General features: G+C 38.6%; 1 protein-coding gene across 1 annotated transcript; it reads right to left on the bottom strand.

The window, feature by feature from the left end:
• Nucleotides 1–1,518: 1,518 nt before the first annotated feature.
• LOC139135021 (organic cation transporter protein-like) lies at nt 1,519–11,849 on the bottom strand. Its single transcript, XM_070702185.1, has 10 exons — nt 11,385–11,849; nt 10,020–10,123; nt 9,276–9,430; nt 8,094–8,265; nt 7,107–7,275; nt 5,193–5,269; nt 3,938–4,152; nt 3,526–3,634; nt 2,964–3,173; nt 1,519–2,578 (listed from the first exon to the last, which is right to left on the bottom strand). Exons 1-10 carry the CDS (start codon nt 11,763–11,765, stop codon nt 2,446–2,448), a joined length of 1,725 nt encoding a protein of 574 aa, XP_070558286.1. The 5' UTR covers nt 11,766–11,849; the 3' UTR covers nt 1,519–2,445.
• Between the last annotated feature and the right edge of the window lie 2,764 nt (nt 11,850–14,613).

The raw sequence follows: 14,613 nt of genomic DNA, 5'->3' as shown, positions 1-14,613 counted from the left end.
TCGGCATCACGTGTCCATATCACTTGCATGTTTACCAATATAGCATGAGAATGACAGAATTAGAGAGAGGTTTTGTCCATGTGTGATGTGTTTTGACTTGATTTGCAACTTTCGGTGTAACATCGATCGTACCTGCCTATGTAAAACTGACGATTATGATAACCCAAAGTCGTGACAGTACCTGGCTTTTGTATCATTTAGTTTACGGGCTATACGTACCTTTTATACACCCTGTCATCTATGATGATGTGCACTTTGTTCTTACGGCATGCTATGGGGATGAAAGGATAGTATCTATAGGGAGATTCGCTAGATCAATTTATTTATTGGTTTGTGGTCTTTATTCATAACTTCGAGGCCATCGGTCCATTGTGCTAATTGTACAAAGCTAGCGATAAGCAATTGCCAAGCGAAACATCATTGACATGAATTCATAACTTTTGCGAAGCTGAAAGCACAGAAATATGTACACATACCTAACTAGGCCCGAGTTTATCATGTTAATACATTAACCCAAATAATTGAAAGTCGATTTATGTATATTTCATCCAGAGCGTAGTTGAATCGTGCGCCATGAGCTAGCTTCACTTAATGGGTAATTTCCAACATTCAGAAAGCGTGATGGCATTTCTCTGTCGCTGTTTCACACTTTGAAGTATAGAAAGCAATTTTCATCAATTGTGCTCAGACATGCATGAAAAATGTTGGCAGATTTTGCATGTAAAGTGTAGTTCATTCATCCATCTTCCGTCTATACTTCTATCGTGCAGTCCCGTAACTGACATAGGCTATAATGGACAAAAATAGCCATAGGAGACTACTTTCATTGTCCCCCCTCGCCTCGTTACGTATCGTGCAATTTGTCTTAGCATATGGAATCGAGATCTTGTATATCTATTTCTGAAGTTTATATGTTCAAGTGTGATTAAGCTACAGCTGTTGAAATAAAGCAACCATCCATCCATCCATCCATCCATCCATCCGCCCGCCCGTCCATCCATCCATCCATCCCTCCCTCCATCCATCCATCCATTCGCCCGTCCGTCCATCCATCCATCCGTCCGCCCGTCCATCCACCTATTGTATTCGTTCTTTCGTTTGCCTGCCAGCCCGCCCGTTTATTCATTCATACAATCACTCATTTTTTGTTCATTGATGGCATAACCACTTTACTGAATTAAATCCACCTTCCTCATATGAAGCCAGGCGCACTGATCAAACCCATTTTTCTCTTCCGACTTTCTTTTCTTGCATAAGCAACACATAGTGTTCGATGTTGAAAAATGAAAAATGAATTCAAATAACAATAGATAGAATTAATCATACGCGTTATTTCCTTCTCAGTCCTTTTTATCGCCGTTCGTCCTCGTGAAACCGATTCTGCCTGGGTGACTGTTATTGTGCCACGTACGGCAAACACTCAACATGCAAAGGTTAGTTTGATCTTCATTCAATTTGCGAACAGGATCACTTTCCGTCGGGAGCAGATAGTGGCATCGATTTAGCTCTGCCAAGCTTGATTCACCTTATTTTATTCATTAGATCCATAGATAATCATATAACGCGATAATTTAGTCATCATGATCGGATACCATGACACCGACCTTGAATGAATGCGAATTATCGTTTGAGAAATCAAGCATGTGAATATGCAGGAACCAATATTGTCAGCATGAGCACAGAATATCGCACTGATATTACACACAAGTATATTTTGTCATATAGCGTCAAGAAAGGTATAGAAAAGTTATTACAAATAATATTTGAGTACGAATAAGGAGAAAATTTCTATAAGTATTCAACACAGCTTTCTGTCTCCAATTTTCAAAAAAACATCAAAGTGCACTATTTCTCTCCTATATGTGGACATTAGGTTAATTTCTCTATGATACCCTGTATGCAATAACGACAAAGTTCAGCCAATACATGTTCATAAACTAGGCAAAGTTTGGACAAAATCTCAGGTTCTGCAGTCTGCAGACCACCTCTGGCGTTTTCTGAATGGTCATAAGACACTTTATCATCCAATGTGATCTCACCTCAACCACTTCCTTTGTCCTTGGAATGGCCTTGGAATGTCACGGTCTTACCACTAAGTTTTGATGAATCCAATCCAGTACAGTATAATTTTTTTAGAGATAAACCATTATATCGATTTTACATTATTCACATTGAGGTTTGAAAATTACGACTAATACAGTAATTTTATGTTAGCATATCAGATAATAGCTTGAAATTGAACGCCCTCTAATTTCACTATAGCGTTAGTCTTTTTTCTAAATACTTATTCCTCCTCTTGGCCTCAGGGAAGAATCACCGAATTTCAACAATTACTCCCTTTTAAATAATGTAGTAATTTGACTACGGGGTCGATTCTTTATCAATAGTTTGGATATTGTCCTGTATAATTCCATGGATAAATTTCTCCGATGAGACATCATACACTCAAAGCACAGTCTTCTTTTCTTGATCATCATCGCTGAGGGCGATGTCATTCTGCTTCACTTTGTTTTCTCTGTCCGTAGACGCCATTTCCTTTCCTTCTCCACCCTCGCTATTCGTTTTCTTGTAATCTTTCCTGGTGCAAAATAATCCGTAAAACCAATGTTTAGAGAAAAATCTTCATTCGCAAGTAGACACTTCCCTAAGATGCGCACTCTGTTTACCCTTATTATTATTTCTCTGGAAAGACGTTGCACAGGTAAATATTTAAATGTTTCATCTAACTAGACCTAATTTTGATGTACTACCTCTCGGGTGAATTCTTTTCGAAACAGAATCAACAAGAACGTTTATTTCAAATAATTTTAGGTCAATAGATTTTTACAATGATGACTAAGTTTCAAAATATAATTGACACTGAACTGATATCTGCCGTGGCAATTTATATGCTATCTAACCTACCTTTACCAAACCCTGGAAACTCCTTTAAACTTAGCATTTTGCATTACATAACAACTCACCTGCCGAATGCCTCTCCTTCTTCCAGCGTTTCGGGTAGTGTCTTGTTCCGAGTCTCAGGCAACAAGAGCGCCAGCAGTCCGGCTATTACTGACGTCACACCCATGACAATAAACGGCAATGGACCCCAGTACACGTCGAGTAGAACAACGAAGGGCGATATGATGCTACCGATGCGAGCTGACAGGGATGACACACCCATACCCGCATTCCTACAATTAACAAATGTAAAATTCAAAGAACTTGAGCAAACGTGCTGGCGCTACATATATGTATCAATGTTATTCGTCATCTGACAGCATTCTTACGGTCACAATATTCATTTCAATCCTCAGCACTTTGCAGAAAAATGCGCCCATGGTGTACCAACGAAGATTAACGTTCATTATTTAAATTATGTAAAAATATCAAACAAGAAGTGTGACGATGTTAAAGCGGTATACTCATGTCGAAATCGTTCGCTCTCGGTTTTTGATTTTAGAATTTGGGCAATATGGCATCGCGCATGCGCCTTCCCGGGAAAGTTGTGATACAGAAGCCGCAGTGAAAGTAGACGGGATTTACCTCACAACTGTCGGGTAAATTTCAGCGCCGTAGACAAAGACAATGCTGAACACTGCTGCAATACACAGTTTAGCCAGCATAGCAACCGCAACAGACAGTACCGGGATACCTACAGGGATATAAACGAAACCTGTCATCACCCGCTACGCATATTCTGAAGTTCTAAATCTGTTCTAATTGTGTCTGAAAAATTAATGGTAGTGCATTTTGTTTGAGTTGGACGCTGTAGATGCAGACATACATTCAAATACAACAGTAATATCAAAAAAACACTAACTTCCGACCATTTTGTCAATCTCGTGTAAATGAATTTGCAAATATAGTTTGGTTCAACTTTTATGAAGTTCTACAATCAACCTTTTCTGCACTAGAATGAAAAACTATATTTTATATTTATATAATCCACACATACTCTCTTTTGGAGGCACGCTAAGCATCAAGGCCGCACCACCGATAACAGCGAAGCCGGCGAGCGACCATCGTCTCCCAAGAGCCCTCATGAGCCACCAGGCCATCAGGCATCCCGGGACTTCCACAAAACCAGCCAGCATGAATGTGATGTATGGATTACTTCCAAGCTGATCAGTATTCAAGGAGATTCCATAATAGACGAAACTGCAGGAAAACCTATGAGAGAAGAAAATCTCTATGGAAGTCCGTTCAATCCTCCTAAAGGCAATTCACCTGACCTTTCAGAAGATATTTTATATCCATGGACGGATATCCACCAAGGCGTTGACCTGGTTCTCAAGATAATATTTGTATTTTTGATTGATTGATCGATCGTTGCTTGATTGATGCTATTCATTTAAATATTCAGTAAAATATTCAGCAGATACGAAAAGAGTTCAAAAGAGTTTTATCATAATAGTATATTGAAATTCTGGCGTAAAACGTCAAAAGAGGAATTTTTCTCTAGCTGAGAGCTCGCTCTTGTTACAACCATGCTATATCGCGAATATAGCGCCGTTATTCTCACCTCTCGACCAATCAGATCAATTTATTTGCGCCATCAATATACTGGTATGATATAATATTCCAAAATTTACCCCTCCCCCTCATTTAGTGAACATCGCAGCTTTTTCTTGTTCACCAGTGCGAAAGTACCTGAATTGATGTCGCAATAACGACAATAATATCTCCGATACTTCTATTGATGGGCGCATATACGACAGTATGTTTGTCAAACTTTGTTACATTTTGAGAGCAAACGCCAAATATAGTAGAGAGCTGGCTGGATTGTATATTGTTCATTTTAACTTGTAGATGTCGTCCCTCTAAGGTAGAATGCGCCTCGAGGAAAGATATTCGGAATTTGAAAACTTTTATTGTACGTTTTTTGTCTACCTCTTGTGGGAGCTCACTTTGAAGCTCACGGTGTATTTGAAGTTTTCCCCGGCTTGTGAAAATCGAAAATTTATTTTTTCCCAACAGAGTAAACAAAGGGATGGCAGCCATTGTGAATTTAATGTGTCCAGAAATATTGGGTGATATGTTTCTGTAGTACCGAATTTTACATAATGACCCTTGATTGTCATTCTTGATTTCGAAAGGGAATGGTTCAAAGTTTGCGTACGGAAAGTTTCCGCAAAGTTATCAATCCTTCAAATTCAAGGTGCGTACTACCTTAAGTTCAAGATCGTTCAAAATCGCAATGTCACACATACCAGTTGATACACATGAGTATCGTGTTGAGGCACAGCCTGGGAGTTCTGAATAGGTCGATGACTGTGTATTGACGGCTCTGGAAACAGCAAACATAAATCATGAAATGTCAAATCGCACATACCAGGGTATATGAACATCTGAACGCTATTTCATACATGTATATACTCATTTAGTAAGCAAATAAACGCACGTATAGAGCATTTTTACGACTAATATTAGTTGCAACTAGATATCTGTGCCAGGTCAAAGTCCCATTTATCGCATTGCTGAGAGTATAATTAATCTACTGTAGAATGATAGGCTAAGCAAAATGGCAGAATCCGTTTCTTCTGGCTCGCTTAAATTTTCCTTTTGGTCGACGCTATTTTTAGCCACTGGTATTTCGCTTTATCATACCATGATAAATGTACTATTCTTTTGTGAAAAATGTTTCATCGCTTCACAATCATCAAGAACTTTCCTTAAGGTTCCAAGACAAGAAATTGACCATTTTAAACTAACAATTCTCTAGTGTTTAATAAGCTCAGAACCCCCGTAAATTGTATATTTTCGGAAAGCCTAGATATAGGGGAACATTTTGGTTACCATAGTGTCACCATTGTTTACATAACTATCACGTGACAGGTAATTTGCATAACCTTTCAAAAATCGGTTTTCCCTATGTTTTGTTTCAATGCTTTGAGATATATGGCTGAAATTCATGTGAGTGCAAGCTATCCTACAGGTCTTCAAAAGTATGTCTCAGAATTTTTTTAAACCTTCTTAAACAGTTTTTATGCCAGAAAAACTTCCAGAGCAGTGAATTTTACCATAGTTGATTTCTTTAAAATTGTGCTCTAAAAAAGCTAAGCAAGATATAAAAAATCTGAGACACACTTTGAAAGAGCATTGTGACAGCTTGCATTCCAGCAAGTTTGAGTCAGATATTTTGAAGTATTGAGACAAAACATTGGGAAAACCGACTTTTGAAAGGTACTGCAAATTATCTAGTCACGTGATAGTTATGTTAACGATGGTGACACTGTGGTTACCAAAATGTTCCCATATATGTAGGCTTTCAGAAAATGTATACTTTACGGGGGTTCTGAGTTTATTAACCGTTAGAGAATTGTTAGATTAAAAAGGTCACATTTCTTGTCTTGGAACCTTAAAGCGAGCATTGGTATTAGATACATGTATACATCATAATATCTCAGTATATATTTCTCGTAATGACTACGGAAGACCAAACTGGACAGTTTCACTGACAAATTAAGATAATCCTAAGGGGTTCATTTGCTTCAAAAGCAAAGGGAGATCCTGAGGATATCCTACTTTTCCTTCAGGAAGATTTGGTCCAGTATTGTTCAGGTACATCCCTTCACTTTTCTCCCATAATCGCTTAAAAATTGATTATGCACGGCGAATACCCCATAGCTTGCAAGCACGCACCATAGCCTCGTACTCACTAACATGGAAAAGGACATATGAGCGTACAACAAAGCCTAGCTAGAGTTCGAACACTATCTATCTGGCTTGATTCAGTCAGACCTTCTACAGAGACCAGCAAAACTTTAATTTAGTCGTTGTGTCGGAAGCAGGATCAAAGGGAGAAATTCAGGGAATGGCAGACAACTAATGTGATATTACCCTTTGAGTGCTTAATTTTTCCCACCCAAATTGTAGCGAATCATTTTACTAATTGTTATGATTTTTTGTTATTTTCTTTATAATCTTGGACAAAATGGATATCAGATTTCGTTGACTACAGTTTTTTTTCAAAATTTTGGCTAAAATCTGAAAAAAATTGACTTGGACATATTTTATGATTAAGGCAACAAAAATTGACTTTGGCGCACAAAGGGTTAATTAACATGCGTCTGGAAGGGACAGAAATCAGCCAATTTGAAAGTTACTATTAAATTTTGCTCTACCTTTTCTTCTACAGTTTCTTCTTTTAATCTTAAGTATATTTCTCTGTCTTTATCAAACATGTCATCAGGCAGAGTTGTCTTGTTGAATTTGGCGTATTTCTTGAGAACCTTCTCGGCGTCGTCGTATCTGTGCTTACGTAGCAGCCACATCGGCGTTTCTAGAATGAAACTATGGTAGACAACATACCGTAACGTATCTCTGTTCTATTGCCTCTCCTTTACAAATACAGCATATACAATCTGTGGTACACATGGCTAGCAGTATTTCTCCATCATGAGTGCATGCATACAGATCACGGAGAGATATAACTGGTTTATTGTGGGAAATACATTTGCACCAAACACTACATTATATTATCTCGATTATTTTGCGTTGTGGAACACAGCAGAATTTAACTATTGGGCACTCATTGTCGATTATGAAGGCATGCGCCATGATGAGTACTGCATGGCATTTTATGATAGAACGATTGTTGTCATTTGTAATTCATTATCCAGGAAAATTGGGAACTTTTAGAGCGCCAAATCGAGCGTCTTGAGGTATACTTGTATCTGATACAAAATTTACTCGTAAGCTGAAAACCTGATAATATTCGTTTTGTGTGAGGTAATATGAATTTATAGCACTTGCTAAAACAAAGCTAACCAAATTACAGGCTATTCACAAACCTTCGAAATATGAAACATCTTACGAGCAGACTCACTGCCTAAAGGAGAATATACATTATAGCCGGAATAAGGGACTTTACATCCGTTCGTTTTCATTGATGTGAAAATTCTGCAAGTATCATCATCATGAACGCTCCGAGACAGCCACTCATGTTCAAAGAAGTTTGCATTGACTGAAAGCTTGAACTTATTTTTCAGCAAACATTAATTGACGTGTTTTTTTTTCAAGTAACAAAACACAGAAATTTGAATACCACTACAGATACAAGGATGCAAAGACACACAGGGCTAATGAAAGTAGCCTGTTTGTGGACTTACAAAAACGAAGGCAGGTAGAAAGCCCAGATAATTCCGACGATCAGCTGGGTAAGTCGCCAGTCACCGTTGGACAGTAGTGCAATGACACCAAACAACATGTAGAAGATGCTGAAAGCAAGGTGTGTCAGGGTTCCGCACATTGTTCTGTACTCCAGTGCAACTATTTCCATGACTTTGGTTGAAACAAGACAAAGTCCAACTACGTTAATACATTCTTGCTCATTACCGGATGCTAGTAAATTCGTTGTCCATACCTAACAGGTGCAGCCAACGGAGCTATTCATCGAAAAAAGCTATTCCAGGAGCAATTTTTGAGGGCAGGGGAAATTTTAATTTTGCTCGGGCAGGGGACATGTTTTTAGGTGGCAGGGGAGCAAATTTCAGTTTTTTTGTAGGGCAGGGCGAATATCGGTTGATTGTCCTGGGGACAGGGCTTGGCGAAAAACTTTTTGAGGGGAATTGTTTCCAGGGCAGGGGAAATTGGCAAGTTTTTTTTTTTCGCCACAGGGCAGGGGAGCATAAAAAATTCACAGTGGGGAGGGGAAACAGGCAAAAATAAGTGGGGAGTGGATAAAAATGAAGTTTGAGTTCGGGAGGGTAAGTCGAAAAAAATTCTGTGGGAGGGCAAATTATGAACAGCTAATTAATTACCCTCTTGACTTGAAATTAGTCAGTTCACATTACTTGTCATGCACAATATATCTTATCATAATAAGGACCTTTTTAAAAGTGCATTGTTCGTTGGCTGCACCTGACCTAACACACGTTTTGTTAATATTTTGACAGATTCAAAGTCAATTTAATTAAAAAAAGCTATTGTGTTAAAAGATTTACACTCACTGCACTCCCTCACTCAATACATACATACATACATACATACATACATACATACATACATACATACATACATACATACATACATACATACATACATACATACATACATACATACATACATACATACATACATACATACATACATATACTCACATAATATATGTAATCATGCTTACAGTTTGTGAACAAATATTACTTAAATATACATATGTTACTTATCAACTGATTATCATATTCTAGGGATAAGGATAGTCATTCATTTCAATAAAATGTTTGTTAGATTGGCTGCCGCGGTTTACCCAGTTAACATGTTTTGTTCCTCGACCGATAGAATAATAAACTCACCCATGACACAGGCAGTGACGAACAACGAATGTGGAAAAGCGCCGAGGAAAAACTGCCCTATCACAAAGAGTGGGTAACTTGGGGCAAACGATGTTGCTATGGCAGTTGCTATGGAAAGTAACATCGTTATGAAGAATATTGGACGTCTTCCAAAACTGAAAAACAATCGAGATATAATTTGCTGTGACATGATACACCTCGACTGACGTACAATGTATTAACAAAAATGAATCTACACGAGGTGACGTGATTTACTCTCGGTCTTACTCAACTGGCAAAAGATTCTTTGAAATTGATCGTGGCCCAATTTTACGTCGGCGACATCGCTTCACAAGCGGAGAGCGGCAGCCATTTTGTTTGTTTACGTTGTTTACCATCAAATTGCAAATGTAGTTCGGAAACACTCTCAAACCGATGACGTTTATCGTGCATATCTCGACGTTTACTGTGAAATATCTCGGTTGATATTTTACGGTAGACGTCAATAGGATGAAGCGATATGGGCATGGGTATAAGATGACATATCATATCATATCATATCATATCATATCATATCATATCATATCATATCATATCATATCATATCATATCATATCATATCATATCATATCATATCATATCATTTCAGTGACTTCTGCGGTGTTCCAATGTTTTAACGAGCGAGTCTGGGTTAATTATAACAGGAAAGTTTGCTATTAATTAACTGAGAAGTAGAAATATTTCAAATATCACGTAATTACTTACATGTCTGAGAGCTGTCCGAATATAACAACACCTACAAGATTTCCTAGAGGAACGATTGATTTGGACAGCTGTTTCATCCAATCATTTGAACATACCAAGTTGTACTATTTCAAATAACGAAACAAACAAAACAAAGACCATATTTATGACATCAAAGCAACTGTATTGTTATTAAAGCAACTGAGTCGCAGTCATACCTAACTAAACGAAGTGATCGTATCATATTAAATATGATATGATCACTTCCTATGACGGTGTTTATATGGCAATATGGGTGTGAAAATTAGATTATGACCAGATGTGTGCAGGTAGATAGTAGTCGTAGTCGACGCCAATGAGTGTGAAAAGGATGTTATAACTGCAGCTGTGTGCAAATAAATAGGAGAGACGGATAGTGATAGTGAACGATTGAGTCAGGGTATTTGGTAATTTTCAATCAGATTAGCCAAAAATGCGCTGAAATTTAATTAAATTGAATGTCGAAGTGTTGCATCTGATTAACTGAGAGATATTCATTGCTGTGAAAAAACAAAAACCTGTGAGAGCCATGGGACAAAAAAAAGAACCGCTGGTACAAGCTCAGTGATCAGATGTAACAAAACTTGTGACATTCAGATAGGGAGGGCGATATCACGATTAGTTACATGCCATTGGGCCTGCGTTCCTGACCGAAATCAGAGCGCCCTCATTGGGCCCCAGCGCAGGCACCATCCGTATTTCAGTCGCAAGCACAAGGTCATAGGCTGATTGGAAATAATTTTTTCCTCGCTACCATGTGTCATCATTCAAATATCATACATTATACTAAGGGTCTCGTAATTTGTTGATGCTTGGGCTTGTGATTGAGGAAAACATAATAACATGAATGATTCGGCAACACCGCCACCAAAGTCGAAAAACCAACAGTGACAAGTTAATGACACAATGACAGTTTCCTGTGCTAGATGAGCGGGGAGATGAGCTCAGAGTCCAATGATTTGAATTAACTAAAACCGCTTTGTCAAAATGAGAGCAAATATTAGCAGGTCATTTACGAGCCATCGAGATTCTTTGACAAGCAAAGCTTTAAGATGAGTGTTTGATGTGAGATAAGATAATCTTGTGTGTGCAGCACACCCTCCAACTTCGATGTCAAAGCCAGTCCTAACTTGTCTTCTTGACAACTCATAGAAGTCACCCCTTCTAGAATCAAAACTATATTGTGTACATTCGCCTGTACACTTTTTAAGTCGTTAATGTTTAATATCAACAAATATTTCAATTTCAGTAAATCACAGTTGAGGGAAATGACATGAACTGTTATCCTTGCCTACCCAAGAGGTCTAAAAATAAGTGGCTTTTCATACTTTCATAAATTGCACTTACTTCGTACACAACGGTGTTTTCATACCACGTTTTATCATACACCCATCCCTGATCACAGCTGACGGTCTCTTCGCTTCGAGATGAGCAGAGCTCGGCCGAAATTCCCCGAGAAACATTGACATCATACCGCTGACATTTGTCCCAAGATATGTCTTCTCCTTCCAGCGAATAAGGAATGGTGCAGTTCTTCAAAGGCGAGTCGTCGGCGTAAATCTGGACGTCGTATACTTGACAGTAGTGGTCAGCTGAGGCGCTGTAGAAGGTATTCCCCATCTGGAAGAAGGCGGTGCTACCTCCGATGATACAGAGAAGAAGATACTGCAGCTTCTGATTGCGACCGAAACCGCCAACAGTGTTGATCACTTCTTCGAAGCGATTCATTTTCTCAAGCTACCGGTAGTTACAGAGTGATGTCTTACTCCCCTGAACAACCCCTGAACAACGACCGCTGACTACTGATAGATGGCTACCCCGATAGCAGAAGGAGCAATGAACTTTGACATGTTTTTTATTTTTTTTTGGAAAAGTGAACACGGGTAGGGGTAACCTTTGAACCAGTTGGTGGAATAAAGAGTCAGACGGTTCCATTGGTCTGAGGAATCAACTGTTTCTTAGGCAATATGCAATGTAGCTCTTCTAAATAGTGTAAATTATAAATTTCGGTGTTCTAACATTATAACTAAAGTCAAGTCTTTTTTTGGTTCAGAGAAGTTCAAATTGTGCGTCCCTTTTCTTTACGCATACAAGTTTTGACGGCGCCGCGTTATCTTCGCGTCTCGCATGATGCCAACCTATGATCTAGGTCAGAGCTCAAATGATTTATTGCGAGAGACATTGTCCACATATGTGTTTACCTAATCAGTCATTTGGACAATATCGAATTTCATATCTTGCGTTTATGATTATTACTGTATCACTGATTGGTTGGGCCCCAATAGTTACACACTGACACTGTTTGTTTTCTATACACCCTTGCACCGACAAAATATGATATGATACTATTTTCCACATCAGATTCAGATCTGCCCGTAGCACAGTAATCGTGAAGTGAGAAGGTCGAGCTGGGTCAGGATGATCGGCATGCACTTGTCTTCCAAAACAAAATCAGGGGAAAATGTGAAAGAAGACAGATTATGGAATATGTATGTAATTGGTCTAAATTTCATGACTTAAATCTATAGAGGATCGTTTAAAAGATATCAAATAAAAGTCAAATATTGCCATGCCAGAAAATATAGTACCTCCGAAATTTCGTTTTTAAAAATCTGGTAAAAATATACAGACGCACGTAGTTACTCGTTGTTTTCGTGGTTTTATTTCCAATAAATTTTATTCATTCTCTTTCACAACAACAACAAAAACAACAACAACAACAACAACAACAACAACAACAACAACAACAACAACAACAACATCTACAACCGATTCCATAATGTTGTGTGTACAAGTTGTGATTTGCATCAGTCTGACCGTACAGACGACCTTTTAGGGTGCGACGAATATGACACTGAAAGCCAGTCTCCTTGTTGAATGTTGCACTCGGATCACAGTACAGTCTTGTTGTCAGAACGTTGTGTAAACTATGCCGGGACGTTGGTAAAGAGGCCGAAACATGGGGATTCAAAGTGTAATGGAAAAGCTCAAACATCAGGTCCCCGCTTTCAGGAAATTTGAAGGAGAAACAGCAGTAGTCCCTGTACTCATACTTTTTCGTCACATTTATCCTGTATTATTTTTGTTCACATTGTCTTATTCTACTTATCGTAATTAGACACTGTTAAACAAGGAGAACTGATCGGTCAAATCCGACCAGAAACATCACTACTTCGCCATGAAAATAACAAGGCCTGCAACTTCTATGTTATTGGTTTTGTAATAGTCGTTATTTAAATAACACGGCATACTGATGATCCTATCGTCAAAACATAACGAGCGAAACTGATAAACGACCCTCTCCATTTTTTAATGAAAGCTCAAACCATATCTTAGCATATCTGAATGGATAACACGTATACTGACTCAAAATGGTCCTGGGATGAAATGTTAATGCAGCCGTTGCGTTGTTCCTGTAACTGACGGTCTACAGCTGCTCGTACCGATTTGGCTTTTCGACATTGCCAGACATTCAGTATTTTGCCTCGTTTCTTCGCACATGACAGCACGACCAACGACGAATAAAACCAAATGACAGGTGACGACAATACAAACATGATAGGCACGAGGAGCTGTCGACAGTGATTGGCGCTGGTGCTGTACCTAAAAAAGACCGCAGCACCTGTCAAAAGAAGGAAGATCAACTTGAAGAAGTTGCCAAATTACGGTTCATTCACTTTGTATAATTGTGTTCTTGCACCAGAGCGAGGCCGGGCAGCATAAAATACATTATCAGGAGTGCGACAGGTACGTCATTTTGTCATCACATTGTATATTGACGCTTATACAAGAAAATACCCCACGTGACGCGAATACGATTTAAGTGACAGTGTGAGAGAATAAATGTAGGTCGTTTCCAGTTTCCACTTGGCGAGTCGACTCCTCAATGGAAAGGACAGGTCACACAGTCTTACCAGTGGCACACACAATCCCTATACACATACAGACTGCTGAGACATAATACACCTTGACTTATAATGTGTAAATGGATATGACTCTATGAGGTGACTTGATTTACAATCTGTCTTACTCAATCGACAATAAATGCTTTGATTAATCGTGCTCCAGTACAAATATTTACAATCAACCCCTGAACTAGAATGACCCCGCATTAATGAACAGTATAGGTATTTAAGCGCACAAATTGTCCTCAATCAAATTGCGAAATTATTATATCATTCAAATCCTTTGTTTATCTCTCCGGGTCTATTATCTTCACGTAGCGTAGCGTGAAGAAGCTCTGTTCCATTTGACTTTTCACTAAGCTCATTGTCCGCCTGCTCTGCTGTATCCATCATGGTCACCTTCCCCCTTTCCCCGACATGTTTGCTGAAATGAAACAGATCAACAGATATCGATATGAACTATTTCGAAGAAAGAGACATGGAAAGACAAGCCGAGTATGATGTGCCGATTTTGTTAAGGGATGACCCAATCGCGTGCCTTAAGTATATTCAAAGACAATATATCATTGGCCTGATTGGTATTCAAATCACTGTTATGCGATTTATCATATTTTATGAATAATTTTGTAAAAGAAGTATTTCCTGGATAAAATATGTAATTTGATCATTTT

This window comes from Ptychodera flava, chromosome 6 (genome assembly GCF_041260155.1).
Source record: "Ptychodera flava strain L36383 chromosome 6, AS_Pfla_20210202, whole genome shotgun sequence".
NCBI classification, from domain to species: Eukaryota; Metazoa; Hemichordata; class Enteropneusta; family Ptychoderidae; genus Ptychodera; species Ptychodera flava.
This window is presented reverse-complemented; position numbering and strand designations above follow the sequence as displayed.

Excerpts from the sequence above, each read along its gene's own strand:
- LOC139135021 (XM_070702185.1), bottom strand. The coding sequence starts at position 11,765 with ATGAATCGCTTCGAAGAAGTGATCAACACTGTTGGCGGTTTCGGTCGC. Across the intron at positions 10,124-11,384 it reads AAAACACCGTTGTGTACGAA|TACAACTTGGTATGTTCAAA; the intron begins GTAAGTGCAATT and ends TATTTGAAATAG. Across the intron at positions 5,270-7,106 it reads AAGAAACTGTAGAAGAAAAG|AGCCGTCAATACACAGTCAT; the intron begins GTAGAGCAAAAT and ends TGCTGTTTCCAG.